The sequence below is a fragment of the Carlito syrichta genome, unplaced genomic scaffold (assembly GCF_000164805.1).
Source record: "Carlito syrichta isolate Samal-C Ts95f unplaced genomic scaffold, Tarsius_syrichta-2.0.1 Scaffold301031, whole genome shotgun sequence".
Taxonomy (NCBI): domain Eukaryota; kingdom Metazoa; phylum Chordata; class Mammalia; order Primates; family Tarsiidae; genus Carlito; species Carlito syrichta.
Genome location: NW_007245127.1, coordinates 119,284 through 135,378, shown reverse-complemented (window position 1 = coordinate 135,378; position 16,095 = coordinate 119,284). Strand labels below are relative to the sequence as shown.

Genomic DNA, 16,095 nt, shown 5'->3' with positions numbered 1-16,095 from the left:
TCCACTCACCTTAGCCTCCCAAAGGCGCGGGATGACAGGCTGAGCCACCGAGCCCGGCTTAAAGCTCTTTCTACTGCCCTTTTTGGAGAGGATTCTTATTGTCCCACAGCTCGAGAATAGATCTACGCCTAACTCAGCAGGACACATATGATTGCGATTTGTATCTGTCCCCACCCACCAGTCTTTGAGCAGTCTGGGAGCAGGGACTTGTACCTTACATCCTCCAGCCAGCGCAGGGATGGGCATGCCCTAGGCACTTCCAGTTGTGGGATGACTGAATGAATGAATGAAATCTGACATTGCGAACCTAGGCAAAATTGGAGCCAACTTAGTTGTAGATGCAAAGCCAGAAATACCCAGTGCGCATGCGCATACGTATGGAACAGGTGCAGGAGTGCACAGCAGGCTGGGTACATCCCGGCACAGGACACCCATGTGCAGCATGCAGGGTCTGTTGGTGTGTCCCACAGGAGATCATCTGAGCCCTCTCCCCCAGCAGGCTTGGCTGTTCCCCTGCCTCTGCACCAGCTCTCACTCCCCAGTGTCCTGGATACCCGCAGGACCCGTGCTTCTAGTGCCTCTGCCCTTGTGCCCTCTCCCAGCACTGCGGCACCCCTGGGCATGGCTCTCCTCTCTCCTCCTCCTCCCCTCTACAAAGTGCTCCGACCTGCCCTTCTCCCTACCCCCTCCACTGACCCTTTACCGTCCACACTCCCTTCAACTACCACACCTAGCCTGAGGTTACCCACCAGCTGGTTCTTGAGCCGACTGGTCTGCCTTCCCAAGCCAGACTATGAGATTCTGGGGACCACAGCCCCTCCCTGATGTTTCTGGGTCTCCGGCACACAGCTGGGCACGGAGAGGGTGTTTACTGAGCCCTTGTCTGAATGCACAGACCAGTGAATAAGTGAGAGATTGCGTGATGGAAGAATGTGGTGACCGTGGCTGGGATAGATGACAAGAAGCGGAAGGACACATTCATGTTACTCAGTTGACTCAAGCCTGGCTGAAGTGTACAGGGGTTTGCTGGCCCCTTCGGGATCTCGAGTTCATCGATGACCCCAGGCTAAAGGGTTAGAGGACCGCCAGAGACCGGCTGAGTCAGGAATCAGGGCAGTAGGACTAGGTGGGAGCCAGGAGTTCTGGATGCCCTGGGGGTGTCCTGATCCAAGTCACCAACTCTCTGGGGGCTCTTGGGTCTTGCTCCTGGGGCAGAGAAGACTGCACCAGCAGAAGGGCAGGGCATCATGTTATTGCTAGGTGACCTTGTGCAGGCCCAGGCCCCCTGGAGCCAGGAACTCCCCAGGGATAGGAGCCCTGGAGGCTGCCAGGCCATAACCCAGGTCCTCGGGCACGATCTTGGCCTTGTGACCCTACCATGGGAGACAGCCCAGCGCCCTTCCTGCTGGCAGTGTTAGAGCGCTCTTCCACCAGGGAAGGTACAAAGCCAACTGAAGTGAGGCAACACTGGGCCCTTTTCCTACCCAGCCATCCTCTGACAGAGGTGGGGTCACTCAAGGGTGAGACCCTAGAGCCCCTTTCTTTCTCAACCCTTCCTGGCCTGCCCTTGCCCGGGCCCCCCTTGACATCAGAGTCTCTGTGCCTGTGTTTCCCGCTATTCGGAAGGCTGAGGCAGAAGGATCACCTGAGCCCAGCAGGTCGAGGCTGCAGTGACCATGAGCGTGCCACTGCACTCAGACTGGGGTTACAGAGTGAGACTCTGACTCAAAAAAAAGAAAACCAGAGTCTCTCGGCCCCAGGGCCTAGCAGGTGGGGAGAGCCTGGGATTGGAGGGAGGGGAGCAACTGTCCCACCAACCCCTTCCCAAAGGGCTTGAGCACCTGAGCTGGGTCCAGCACCCCCTTCCACTTCCCTCTTCCCCAGCACACTGCCCACCACCGAGCCTCCTGGGGCTATGTCAGGGTAAGACACAGAACATTGCCCAAGGGCCACGGTCCAGAAACCTCAAACCCATTTCCTCAACACCAGGGCAGGGTAGGAAGGGCTCAGCTGAGAGGACCTTCAGGCCACCGACTTCCTCCTCACTCCAGAGGCCACGGGAAGTTAGACCCATCTTCCCCCACCCAAACCCAGGCCTGGTCTCAGGGCAGGAGGGACTCTGAGGGCCAGGCCCTGCAGCCTGAACAACAGTAAGATCCACTTCCAGGGCGTCTGGGAGATGAGTCTAGGAAGGTGGGCGATGTCAGCACCCCCGTCCCCGACGGCAAGGCTAGAATCCAGCCTTTTTCCTGCAAGGTGGTGCTCTTGTGCTCTTGCTGGCCGGTGAGGGGGGTTCAGGAGGACTGGAGGCCAGGCTCCTCATCGGTGGCGGGTCCTCATGACCACGTCCAGGACCACGCAGAGCCACTGGATCAACACAGCAGCCTTCCCTGACGGTCATCTTTGTTCAAATATTTGGGGACCCCACCACTATCTTTAGTGAAAACAAACACGAATGCATTACAGAGAAGGATGTAAAATCCATATGAGCTTTCAAAGAGCGCATGAGAGATTTCAAAGGTACTTCACTCTTGAGATATACCATGTAGGCTGTTCCCAGTCTGTACATTCCTCTCCACGCTGGTGGGAAAGTTGGAGACACGTTAAAATAATGCATCTTCCCTCCTTGTGTGCTTGCTATTTTAATAAAGATTCCTTAAGGGGCCGGGCTCAGTGGTTCAGCCTATAATCCCAGCACTTTGGCAGGCGAGGCTAGTGGATTGTCTGAGCCTGCGGGTTCGAGACCAGCCCAGACAACTTGGCGAGACCTTGTCTCTACAATAAGTCAAAAATTAGCCAGGTGCGGTAGCACGTGCCTGTAGTTCCGGCAACTTGGAAGGCTGAGGCGAACGGATCACCAGAGCCCAACAGGTTGATGCAGGGGTGGCCATGAGTGTGCCACTGTACTCCTGTCTGGGCGACAGAGTGAGACTCCAACTCAAAAAAAAAAAAAAAGATTCTTTGAGACTCTACAACCTGAAGGAATGCCTTCAAACGGTGGGATTAAGGCCTTGTGGCTGATGACAGCAGAGCAGAAGCCCTGAACATCTGACCAAGAAGGAACTTTAGAGTCCAAGCCAATAGCCTGGGCAACACACCAAGACCTCGTCACTACAAAAAAATCAAAAAATTAGCTAAGCATGGTGGTGCACACCTGTAGTCCATGCTACTCAGGAGGCGGAGGAGGGTTTATCCCTTCGCCCAGGAGGTCAGGGCTGCAGTGAGCCATGATCATGCCACTGCACTCCAGCCTGAGTGACAGTCTGACCCTGACTAAAAAAAAGAGAGAGAGAGAGACCAAGCGACGTCCTTTATTAACAAACAGAAAAGGTCCAGAGAGGGGATGTGATCTGCCCAAGGTCACACAGCGCTCCTTTTCAAGGCTGCCAAGCCTACCTGCTTTGGAAATAGTTTTAGCAACCACCCAACACCCCCAACCCCAAGATCCAAAGCTATTGCTCAGGAGAGCCATTGCCACCTTGGGGCTGTGGCAGCCTTCTTGGGTCCAGGTCCCCCACCAGTCTGTCCATCTCTTCACAGGTGGCTCTAGAGAAGGGCCCAGGGAGAAAGTGGTCTGCGAGTTGCCTGTGTTCAGGCCCTGGCAGTGGCATAGCATCCCTGGGTTCTATTAAGGTCCACAGTAGCATTCATAATGAAGTCAGATGTCTGGTCACATTCTCCCTACCCAGCCGTCTTTGCAGTTATCACCTTATACTTATATACGAGTCACAGATTATGGTTTGTATTAGCCAGGGTCCTGGCAGGAAACACTCAGGGCTTAGCTGGAAAGCATTTAGCAGAGGGGCTGTTTAGGCAGGGCTGGTGAGGCACCCCAAGACCAGCAGCCAACTGCAGGAAGCCATTACCACCCGCACGTCCAGAGGGGAAGAAGAGAGAGTGACAGCTAGCCTCGTGTGAGGGGGGTTTCACAGGAGAAACACAGGAGAGGTGCAGGAGAAACATGGCCACCTCTCCCTGCTCCCCACTCTCAGAACTGCAGTGAGAAACAGAGGGAGTGTGGAAGAAATGCCCCACCTCTCCCTCCTCTCTGCTCCAGTCTTCTGCCAGGGCTTCCCTTGACCAAGCCCAACCGGAAGCCAGAGAGCAAGGGAGCCCAGGTAAGGCAGTCAGTCCACAGGGGATGTCTTCCCAGGTAGAGAAAGGCAAGGACAAGGAGCACCAGCAGATAGGTGGCTGATTTCTCTCCCCCTTCTACTCTGCTTGTAAAGTGCCACACCGATCATTTCTAGTTGGCTCTTGAGCACTGATCGATGAGTTCTGATTGGCTGAATGTTACTTGGCCATCAGCCAGGGGTGGCCAGTCATGAGACAGCATGTTGTAGGAATGGTTCTCGTGGTGAAATAATGTTCTGTGGGTCTTATTTTTCATAAGCCAACAAATCCTGCCCATGAAATTGCCACAAACCTCACATTCTCCCTCTTAAAAAATGCTGAAAATATGTATTTCTTCATTCACATGAACAGTAGGTAATGCTTAAATACTGTGTTGGGCTGAGTATTTCACATTTCTTGCCCCTTGGAGCTTGGCAAGAGACCCAGGCTCAGTAAAGCCCTGGCCCCTGGCAAAGTTCTGGGCTGGGGTGGCTTCTGGGGTTCATTCTACATGCCAATTTTAATTACTCGATCCCTGTGCTGACAAGGATCCTGAGCTTGCAGCTGGCCTCAGCAGTGATTGATTAGTGATGTCTGCCATGGTCATGGACAAGAGTGGTGCAAGTGCTGTTCTGGACGTGAGCAGTTACCTGGCTTGGTTTTTGGTTGAACTTATATATGTTCTTCTTCTACCAGCCTAGGATTTCCCTCCCCTCCTGCTTTCTTCTCCCTTTCCCTCCCCGTCTGGATCACACTGAGTTTAGCCCAGGAAAACAACCATTTGGATCCACCTCTGTCCCTCTAGCCACCTGACCTGACCTGACCTGCTCTTCCCAACAGGCCACCACACATGTGTATGTGACCATCGTGGACGAGAACGATAATGCGCCCGTGTTCCAGCAGCCCCACTATGAGGTGCTGCTGGACGAGGGCCCAGATACACTCAACACCAGCCTCATCACCGTCCAGGCGCTGGACCTGGACGAGGGGCCCAACGGCACAGTCACCTATGCCATCGTCGCAGGCAACATCATCAACACCTTCCGCATCAACAGACACACGGTCAGCAGCTGACAGCAGGGTCAGGATGAGGGCGAAGCCTCTCCAGGGATTGGGGAGAGTTCAGCAACATTACGGTGGGGGTGGAGCAAAGAGGGAGTCTAGGAAGAAACCATGGGGGTGCCCGGTGTGGAAGGATGAAAAATGTGGGGAGTGAGCGTGGGGGTAGAGGCCGACAGAGGCTCCCCATCGTGGCTTGGTTGTCAAGGCCTACTTCCTAGGTCAGTCAGAGGGTACCCCAGACCCGCCACCCCTAAATCTACCCTTGTCCCTCCTGTGTCCCCCAGGGCGTCATCAGTGCTGCCAAGGAGCTGGACTACGAGATCAGCCATGGCCGCTACACCCTGATCGTCACTGCCACGGACGAGTGTCCCATCTTTTCCCACCGCCTCACCTCTACCACCACGGTGGGTGGGTGGGACCCAGCCCCAACTTGGAGGTGGGGGAAGAGCAGAGCCCAGAAAGCTCCCGCTGGAGAGAAGAGAGGGAAAGATTATCCGGGGGAAATGCCTCCATTCAAGAGCCCTAGCCTAGGCTCACTCAAACTTGCTGCATGACTTTGAGTAGGTCACCCAACCTCTCTGTTTGGCTGTATCTATCAGATAGATGATAACATGCCTTCCTCCTCAAAAAGTAAAAGCATGGAAAAAGGACAAACCAAACCCTGGTCGAACTAACGTGGTTTCAGGTTCCTGCTTTTCCACTTCTTGATTGTATGGCCCTGGGCAAGTCCCTTAACTTTCCTGAGCTTCAATTTCCTCATCTGTGAAAGGGGGATAATAAAAACTATGTGTCTTGCTGGGCATGGTGGCTCATGCCTGTAACTCCAGCACTTTGGGAGGTGGAAATGAGAGGATTGCCTGAGCCCAGGGGGTTGAGACCAGCCTGGGCAACTTGGCAAGATCTTGTCTCTACAATAAATTTTAAAAACTAAAAAATTAGCCAGGTGTCGTGGTACGTGCCTGTAGTCCCAGCTACTTGGAAGGCTGAGGCGGAAGGATCACCTGAGTCCAGCAGGTCGAGGCTGCGGTACCCATGATTGTGCCACTGCACTCCAGCCTGGGCGACGGAGTGAAACTCCAACTCAAAAAATAAAAAACAAAACAAAAAACTGTATGTTTGGAAGTATGGGAGGAATAAATGAGACCAGGTAAAATGACCATGGCACAGCAATAAATACAAATTCATAGCATTACTATGAATAGTTATGCCCTTTGAAAGGTTTTGACGATAACAGTAATAACTCATCCACAGGCAAAGTTTAAAAGGTCCTTCCACCTCCATCATCCCATGTGATTCTTGAGGCAGGATTATCAGGTCCAGTTTACAGACGAAGGAACTGAGACCTGGCAAGCGGTGGGCCCAGCACCAGGCTGGCTGGGGTGAGGCCTGGCTAAGCTTGTTCACCATCTCAGGTGCTTGTGAACGTGAATGACATCAACGACAATGTGCCCACCTTCCCCCGGGACTACGAGGGACCCTTTGACGTCACCGAGGGCCAGCCGGGGCCCCGAGTATGGACCTTCCTGGCCCACGACCGGGACTCCGGCCCCAACGGGCAGGTGGAATACAGCATCGTGGATGGTGACCCTCTGGGTGAGTGGGGCCCACACTGGGCAGGGAGGCGGGAGAGACAACCCATAGGCCTCTTCCTACCCACTCAGGAAAGTATTAGAAGGAAGGTTGCTTTTGCTTAGGAGAGTGGTATGTCGATGTTTCACTTACAGGAAGGAAAAAAAAAAGGAAGGTTGCAAGGCAGTGGTCCCCACCATGTGTGACCTTGGCTTCTCTGGGTCTCAGTTTCCCTATCTGTAAAATGATGGAAATAATCTTCTCCCACCCCTTCTTCACAGGGATGTAGTGGGAATACCCTGAAATCTGGGGACAGAGGCTGGTGGTCCTAGAGAGACTCAGACACCTTTGAGAATCTGATAGAAAATGTCTGTGTCATACCCAGAGAAAAGGCCCCAGGGCAGAGGAAGGATGAGCTTCCTTAGCATGGGTGCAGAACACAGCCCCAACTCCAAACATGCATGCTTGGGGAGCACCTGGCTTTCCTGGCAAAGCTCGGGGTCACACATCAACTGCCTTTGCAGCTGTTGCGTTTCTTGGTGGACAAGTAGTTTGCCTTGACCCCGGGTGGGTTTCTTAAGCTGGCTTTTCTCATTTCTGTAGAGTCAGAATCCCAGCCCAAAGGCACCCTGGAGTCACGCAAGGAACATATATGGAAGGAGGTGGGGTCTGAAAAAGACAATAGGGACAGTGGGGACTGTACAACCCCAACCCACTCCTGCCAGTTGCAGCCATGTCAAGATGCAGGCCTACGGATGTCAGCACCCATTTTTAGAAGAAAAGCAGAGAGCCAGGCACGGTGGCTCATGCCTATAATCCCAGCACTTTGAAAGGCCGAGGCAGGAGGATTGCTTGAGCCCAGGAGTTTGAGATCAGCCTGGGCAACATAGCCAGACCTCATCTCTACAAAAAAAAAAAAGTTTTTAAATTAACCGGGTGTGGTGGCACACACCTGTAGTCCCAGCTACTCAGGAAGTTGAAGTAAGAGGATTGCCTAAGCCCAGGTGATTGAGGCTACAGTGAACCATGATTGTGCCACTGTACTCCAGACTGGGAGATAAAGTGAGACCCTGACTCATCCCCTCCAAAAAAAATGTTAAGAAAAGAAAAGCAAGCATCAACATCTTTATGAGACATCCTGATTTTTTTTTTTTTTTTAGTTGGAGTCTCACTCTGTTGTCCAGGCTAGAGTGCAGTGGCACACTCATGGCCACCCCATCGTCGACCAGCTGGGCTCCAGCGATCCATCTAACTCAGTCTTCCAAGTAGCCAGAACTACAGGCGTGTGCTACCACACCCGGCTAATTATTTATTTATTTATTGTAGAGATGTAGTCTTGCCAAGTTGCCTGGACTGGTCTTGAACCTGCAGACTTAGGCAATCCACCCGCCTCGGCCTCCCATAGTGCTGGGGTTACAGGCTGAGCCACCGAGCCCTGCCTGACATCCTGATTTTTAATTGCTCATTCGGCAAATATTTATTGAGCACCTCCCATGTGCCGGCCACACTGTAGGTGTTGAGGACACAGAACAGACACAGATCCCTGCCATATAAGACACATGGTCCCGTTGGAGGACACAGACAATGAACCAACTAATTAGGTAGATAGCTTAATATGTTGGCAGGTGCTAAGCACTCTGGAGAAAAGTAAAACCAAGCCAGAAGAGGGGGAGTGCCAGAGCGGAGGCAGCCATTGTAGATAGGCCAAGACCTGGAGGAGGTGAGCCATGGGTCAAGTGGACATCCAGGGAAGAGCATCCCAGATGGAGGGAATAGCAAGTGCAAAGGCCCTGAGGTCAGAGCGTGCCTGATATGTTCACAGGGGTGCACAAAGACCTTGTGACTGGTGTGAAGTTGAACAAGGGATAGAGTAGAAAGAGATGGAATCCAAGAGGTAGTGAGGCCAGGTGTGGCTTGTCTTTGAGGGCCACTGTGAGGACTTGGCTTTTGCTCTGAGTGAGGTGGAAACAAAACCAACCACTTCTGGAGGGCCTAATTTAGAACCCTTGCTGTCAAGAGCTTGTGGTGAGTCACTCTGTTCTGACATGCCATCCGTTCATGTCCCAAAGTCTCCTCTCTGGCCAATCTAGGCCTTCCTCTTCAGAAACCAGCCCACAAGGGCCTTTTTCCTCTGCTATTTTCACCAACACAGAGGTTCTGTCGTTTCATGGGAGTCCCCACTCCTGTGCAGGGAAATGCCAAAGCCTGGTGGAGAGGCAGGTTGCTGGGCAGGAGTCTGAGCCCCTCCCAGGGAGGGGCCCGCTCTGCACCCCAACTTCTGGGTACAGGGCACACACCTGTGCCCCAACACAGTGCAGACTACCCCATGACACAGGCCTTTGGAGTCACAGGCAAAAGCCACCTGGGTTAAATCTACACGTATCAGGATCACCCTTGGGAATTTAGGGCCTTGTGGGGTGCCCTGGGAGACTGAGAGGCAGACCCTAAAGGAGTGAGGGAGGCCTGGGGGTTTCCCTAGGCTGCCCAGGCTGGGTTTCCTTCCAGCCAGGAAGGAAGAGTAGACATTTAGAGCCCAAAGGTCACACGTCCAGATACCTGAGCACAGCCCCCATCTCAGAAGTGGTAGATGAAGGCCCAGAGAGGTAAGGGTGACCCTGCGGTTATGGGGCCAGCTAACATGGATCACAGCATTCGTGTCTTACATCTCCTCCCACTTCTGGATTCATGTTGGTCACTGACAACTTGACCAGTGCTACAAGTCAGCGCTGCTCCCTGACAAAACACCACCTGGCACGGGGACATGCCCAGGACCCCCACTGAAAGGTGGCCTTCCCCACACTACAGCCTGAGTTCCCATCTGAGGGAAGACTTCAGGGGTGACTGGGCTCCGGGAGCTGATTAAGCCTCAAGAAGGAGCTCTGTGGTCACAGAATCGTCAGGAGACAAGCCACACCCACACAAACCTCTCCCACCGCCCCCAGTCACATTCTGAAACCTCCAGCTGCCCTTTCTGGTCAGGCCCACTCCTCAGAGAGAGTTCCTACATCCTTCTCTCTGAAAGCCCCCAGTTCCTTCAGAATGCCACCTGGGCTTTCTTTCACTACCTTCTCCCATATCAAAAAGTGTCATCAGTCAGCACACACAAAGTGAGCCAGGCTTTCTCCTGTACGAGCATAACCCCAAGGTGGCATCTCTTTATTAGCCTGTTTCCAGATGAGAACATCAAGGCAAGGCTCAGTAACATGCCCAGGGGCACACAGGAGTGAAGCTGGGATACAGCCCTAGATATGACTGGATTGCAAGCCTATGCTTCTAACGACCTGTCACTGGGAGCTGTGGTGGGACAGGGGTTCTGGTCCCAGGACAAGCTGCCAAGGAGGACAGTTTTCAGCGTGGGCTTTTGGCCTGCCCACTTCCTGAATGGAGGTAGAGGTCTGCCTGGCCCTGCCCCCAGCCCCTCAGGCCTTCCTCCCTGAGAAGCCTCCCTGAGCCACCAAGGGGATGGTGCCGGTGTCTTCCCCTAGCTTTGGAGAGAGGGCGGAGGCCACCTGCCCGCATATGGCCAGGGCCTGAGCCAGGGCTGGGACGCCCCCAGAAAGGGAATCCCCATTTCTTTGGAGACCTTGGAGTACCAGGCTCAGGAAATCCTGCTTCGTGCCGCTTCCGCCCTCCAGGCAGGGTGAAGCCTGCCTGTGGGATTGAGGGGAGCCTGGGAGCGGAAGGGCTGGTGGGAAATCCCACCTGCAGGTGGGACTTTGGGGTTATTTTCATATATCAGAGTGGCAGGAGCTGGGGGCAGGAAACTGAGGTAGGTTGCCAGGGAGCTTGAGCTGCGTCTTTGCCGGGCCCCTGCGTGCTGTGTGTCCGGGAACAAGTCAGTGGTCCACTCTGGGCCCTTTCCACGTGTCAGATAGGAAAGGGAAAGGGAAAGAAGTCACCTTCATCCCATTCCAGCTACTAGAGGAGTGCACAGAGGTGGCCCCTCTCCCTCAAGCCACCCCACCTCCCTCCCCTCCCTTCCCCTTTCTTCTGCCCAGAGCCTCACCAGCACTTCTCTCCACTCCAACGGGGCTCCCACTTACTCCAGTGTTCTTCCCCTCTGCCTCTTCCCTCCACCCTCCCTGTTCTCACCCCTCCCTCCCACACCTCCTGCCCATCAGCCCTGGGTGTCTGAAAAGACCACAAGTCCCATGGAGGCAGCGGGCTGAGACCTGGAGCCCTGGGTTGAATCTTTGTTCTCTCATTAACTTGCTATAGGAGTGTAGACACGTCGTCACCCTTCTCTGGACTCCCAAATCATTTTCCAAGAGACACGAGGGACTGGATGGTCTCTGAGGTCCCTTCTGGGTCAGAGTCGGAGAATCTGAGACTTCTACTCTAGACACTCTCAGACATCTGGCCTCTTAGCCAAGCCAGGACGGAGGCTGGAGGGTCAGCCAAGGGTCCTCACAAATGTCAGGGAAAGGAAAGCAGGGTGACTACAGGCTTGGAACCCTCTCTGCACTTCAACTGTGGCTCACTCTAGGGACTGAATGGAGGGCACTGGGGGCTTTCCTGCCCCCTCCCCTTCCCCCACTGCCCACCCCAGTGCCTGTGAGTTAGCCAAGCATTCCGTTGTGTTAAGCTTTGCCCTTTCTAATATCCTTTTATACAAGACGGGGTATCTAGGAGGGATTGCACAATACAGAGAGACTGATGCCTTTATTAATCAATTCCTGAACAATAGCAGTTAGAAAGAGAGTGCTTGTGTGGTAAAGGAACCCCGTTTTGGCAACACAGACATCTCACCCAAGTCGGTCCCTGGCCGGTCCGTGGCCCAGAAAGGAAACTGATAGGCTTGGCACCGTGCACATGTGGGAGCTGAGTGGCCCGTGCCCTCCTGCACCCCTGGTGGTTGTCTGCTGCCCGCTCATGTAATGCCCCAGCCCTTGGCAGGTCCCACGAGGATCTAAAGCCAGGAACACTGGAGGACCCACGCCCCAGCTGTCCCCTGACCAGTGAGACTTGCTAGAGGCAGGGGGAGAGGCCGGCTTTCCGCACTTGGCCATTTCCACTAACTCGGGCCTCTCCTCGCGGCATCAGGGGAGTTTCTGATCTCTCCTGTGGAGGGGGTGCTGCGGGTCCGGAAGGATGTGGAGCTGGACCGGGAGACTGTTGCCTTCTACAACCTGACCATCTGTGCCCGCGACCGGGGAGTGCCGCCACTCAGCTCCACGGTGAGTGGGGGGCCCGCCACTGGCTTCCCCTCACTGGATGCTGTACTCTCCATGGAGATGCCTGTCAACACGGTCACCCTCGGGCCCAGAGAGGCCCCAGGCCCTTAACAGACCTCCCGGTGCCTCTTGAGGCGAACACGGCACCTTCCTGGAGAGGCTGCCTTTCAGCCTGGCCTCCGCACCCGCCCCTGCCCATCTCAGTCCCTTCCCCACCCCCAGCCTCCTCTGCCCCCCGCCTTTGCTCTTCCCTCATCATCCTGCTTTTCAACCTCTCGCCTTTTTGTGTGATCTTTCTCTCTTCTTCCTCCTCCTCCTCGCCGCTCCACGAACAACTGCGTCTCCCTCCCTCCGCCCCTTGCCGATCTCCTCCTTGTTCACTTTGTCCACCATCCCCTCCCCTCCTCCTCTGACTGGCCCCAGATGCTGGTGGGGATCCGGGTGCTGGACATCAACGACAACGACCCCGTGCTGCTGAACCTGCCCATGAACATCACCATCAGTGAGAACAGCCCAGTGTCCAGCTTCGTGGCTCACATCCTGGCCAGCGACGCCGACAGCGGCTGCAATGCGCTCCTCACTTTCAACATCACCGCAGGCAACCGCGAGCGCGCCTTCTTCATCAACGCCACGGTAGGGCCGAGACTGACCCCATGGACATTCCCAAGTTTTCTAGTAAAAAAAAAAAAAAAAGGACCCTGGCCAGGTGCAGTGACTCATACCCGTAATCCCAGCACTTTGCGAGGCAGAGGCAAGAGGATTGCCTGAGCCCAGGGGTTCAAGACCAGCCTGGGCGACATGGCTAGACCTAGACTCTACAACACATTTTAAAATTAGCCATCGTGGTGTTGTGCACCTATAGTTTCAGCTCCTTGGAAGGCTGAGGCAGAAATACCACCTGAGCCCAGCACGTCAAGACTGCGGTAGTTGTGACTGGGCCACTGCACTCCAGCCTGGGCGACAGAGTGAGACTCCAACTCAGTCAATCAGTCAATATTTTTAAAATTTAAAAAATAAAAAAAAGGACCCTGCCCAAGAGACTTTTCTAGTGCAGCAGGCTGGGCTCTGCCTGGGTCCAGTTCCTTCACTGCAATGAGGACGTCTCACAAACACACACGTCTGCCAGGTGGCTTTCCCTGGGAACCATGGACTTTTGGATTACCCAGTGGGTCATCTCTGGGGTCCACCTAGAGTGCACTGTGGCTTGTCGCATGTAAAGATGGAGCCACGGCCGGGCTCAGTGGCTCAGCCTGTAATCCCAGCGCTTTGGGAGGCCGAGGTGAGTGGATTGCCTGAGCTCGCAGGTTCGAGACCCGCCTGTTGGCAAGACCTCACCTCTACAATAAAAATCAAAAATTAGCCAGGCGTGGTAGCGTGCGCCTGTAGTTCCAGCTACTCGGAAGGCTGAGGCGGAGGGATCACCGGAGCCCAGCGGGTCGAGGCTGCGGTGGCTGGGAGCGGCCACTGCACTCCAGTCTGGGCGACAGAGTGAGACTCCAACTCAAAAAAATAATAAAATAATAAAATAAAAAAATTAAGATGGAGCCACAGCCTCTGGAACCACTTGGGTTAAACCAAGATGCACCAGGAAGTCCTCACTCAGCCTCCCTCACTCAGATGCCCATAGACTGCCAACCTGGGGCCCTTGAAGGGCCCTCTCCCTCTTCCTCTCCCTGTCTCTCTCCCGCCCCCTCTTCCTCCAGAGGCAGCAAGACCCTCTCACCCTGGCGAGACCCTTCCAGCCTACATGTGGCCTTCTAGACCACCTCTTAGGCGATTTAGGGAGGGGGTTTACAGCCACCCCTGGAGCTGCAGGGAGAGCAGCTGTGGGTCAGAGCCCAAAGTGGGGAGCTCTGCTCACCAGCCCTCCACGTCCCAGACAGGGATCGTCACCGTGAACCGGCCCCTGGACCGCGAGCGGATCCCAGAGTACAAGCTGACCATTTCCGTGAAGGACAACCCGGAGAACCCACGCATAGCCAGGAGGGTGAGGCTAGAGGGCACTATGGGGAGCAGGGAGGGGCACTGGAGGTACGCGAACAGAGATCACACTACCCCTCCGTGCGCGTGGGCAGCACGGCCAGGCTTAGAGGCCCAGGCTTTGGAGTGAGCATGTGCTGGGTTCAAATCCCAGTCCTACCTGCCAGCAGTCACATAACTCTGGCAAGTTTACATCTCTCGGCCTCCATTTCTCTTCTGCAAGATGCAGATCACACCTACTGCATGTTGAGGAGAGGATGAAGGAGCCAGTGCCTTTTCAGGCCTCAGTGCATGGCGCATGCAGACACTCAGTGAGTGCCAGCTACTTTTTTCCCCACCCTCTCCTGGGACCTTCACTACACCTCCGTGAAGGAGTTAAGATACCCATTACTTTTTCCCCCAAACCGCCGATACGCAGACACACACCACAGTTGTACATGCACACGAACCTGCGTGTCCTCACAAACATACACATCTGCTGGGTGGCTTTACCTTCAAAAGTCAAAGAAGTGAGCTCTGCTTACTAAAAGGAAGTAGGTTTGCAAAGCAAATAGTCCCGCTGGGTGGAGAGTCGGCTCTTTCTGACCAACCCATGGCGTCCAGCCCAGGAACTTGGGCCCAGTTCGTCTCAGCCATGTGGCTCAGCCCACACACTGCTCCTTCTGGACGTCAGTCTCTCCCTCTGTCTAGCCAGAGGAGACTTTGGCTGGAAGTGCTCACGAGCCACGTGCCTGTCTCACTCGGTGCTCCCTACCTTTTTCCTTTTCTCTCCCACTTTTTCTCTCTCTTGCAGCATCTAGTGATGGAAATCGTTAGGCTTGGGGGCTGGGCCCTACTCTGCCACTGACTCACCGTGTGGCTTCCATTGGCCACTCCCCCCCTCTGTATCTTGGTTCCCTCACCTCTGAAGCGGTGGCAGCCTGTAGGGGTTCAGGGAGGTTCTGAGGTTCCACAAGCAAGAAGTACAGCACCGGCCAAGAGTTTGGATGAACTCTGATGGGGCTATCAGGCAGGCCATGAGGGTCTGAGAAACAGGACTTATCTTCCTCTTGGCGGTCTGGTGGAACATGGCTAAACACCGTTCATATCCACCCTCTCCTGGGACCTTCACTACACCTCCGTGAAGGAGTTAAGATACCCATTTGCCAGACGGGAAAACTGAGGCCCAAATAGAAGAAACAACTCGCCCAAGTTCACCCAATGAGCTGCCAACAGAGCAGGGCCTTGAAGCCGAGTCTCTGGATTCCTGGTGTGGGCTTTTTTGATCATCCCCCTCAGCACCCTGATCCTCCACCTCCAGTCCTTCTCCCGCCAGGTACGGGGCACTTGGCGCGAGCAGGGCCTACAACCTGCCCCATTCTGGCCCTCGCAGGATTTTGACTTGCTGCTGATCTTTCTTGCGGATGAGAATGACAACCACCCTCTCTTCACTGAGAGCACCTACCAGGCAGAGGTGATGGAAAACTCTCCCGCTGGTAGGTGCTGAGCCCACCCGGGCATCCTTGCTGTTGCCAGGTGTCACTGGGGCCAGGGATGCCTGAGGCCCGCCCTAGGGCCTGATGGCACAGCTGACCGTAGACTCCCATGGGTGCCGAAGGGTACCAGAGGAGAGGGTTGGGCACAGATCCTGGGGATGGTGGGTTGGGGCTGCCAGGCCTCTCAGGGGTCATGGAAGAGGCCACGGGTCTGGCTGGAAGAGGCAGCTGTGCCTGTTGGTCCCCAGCATCTGAGAGCAGCCCCATTGTTCCCTGAGAGGGGCATGTAAGGTGTGAGGACCACCTAGGAGGGCGATGCGCCCATCTCTCCTTGCTCCCTCCACCCCAGGACTGCAGGGCATCCTGGAGGCTTCTGGAAGCTCTGGGCAGCATCAGATGTGGGGGGTCAGGGGGCTCTGGGTAGGCCAGTGTAGCCTTTTCCCACACTCGGGCACCGACCAGCCCCACCTCCCTTCAAAGGGACAGAATCTCCTCTTTGATGTCCCTCGAGACAGAACCCTCACTCCTGCAGCCTTCCCAAGTCCCTATCCTTCATCTCCGGCTGGGCGTCCTCTAACCTGAATTTCATTCTGATACCTGTACGTGTGTATGCTCACACATGTGCCAGGGTATGGGCACATGAAGACACACGCATGGGGTTACACAGGTGCACAGACACACGGAGGCACATGGGTGCCCACAGGATGCACCTGTGTGCAAAC

General features: G+C 54.9%; 1 protein-coding gene across 2 annotated transcripts in view; it reads left to right on the top strand.

Moving 5' to 3' along the window:
• CDH23 (cadherin related 23) overlaps window positions 1-16,095 on the top strand; it is a 379,551-nt gene that overhangs the window by 337,291 nt on the left and 26,165 nt on the right. For both annotated transcript variants that reach the window (XM_008054754.2, XM_008054753.2), the window contains exons 38-44: window positions 4,954-5,175; window positions 5,460-5,579; window positions 6,588-6,768; window positions 11,788-11,921; window positions 12,342-12,551; window positions 13,798-13,905; window positions 15,271-15,373. In XM_008054754.2, coding sequence (XP_008052945.1) covers window positions 4,954-5,175; window positions 5,460-5,579; window positions 6,588-6,768; window positions 11,788-11,921; window positions 12,342-12,551; window positions 13,798-13,905; window positions 15,271-15,373 — 1,078 coding nt within the window. The remainder of the gene's footprint in view (window positions 1-4,953; window positions 5,176-5,459; window positions 5,580-6,587; window positions 6,769-11,787; window positions 11,922-12,341; window positions 12,552-13,797; window positions 13,906-15,270; window positions 15,374-16,095) is intronic.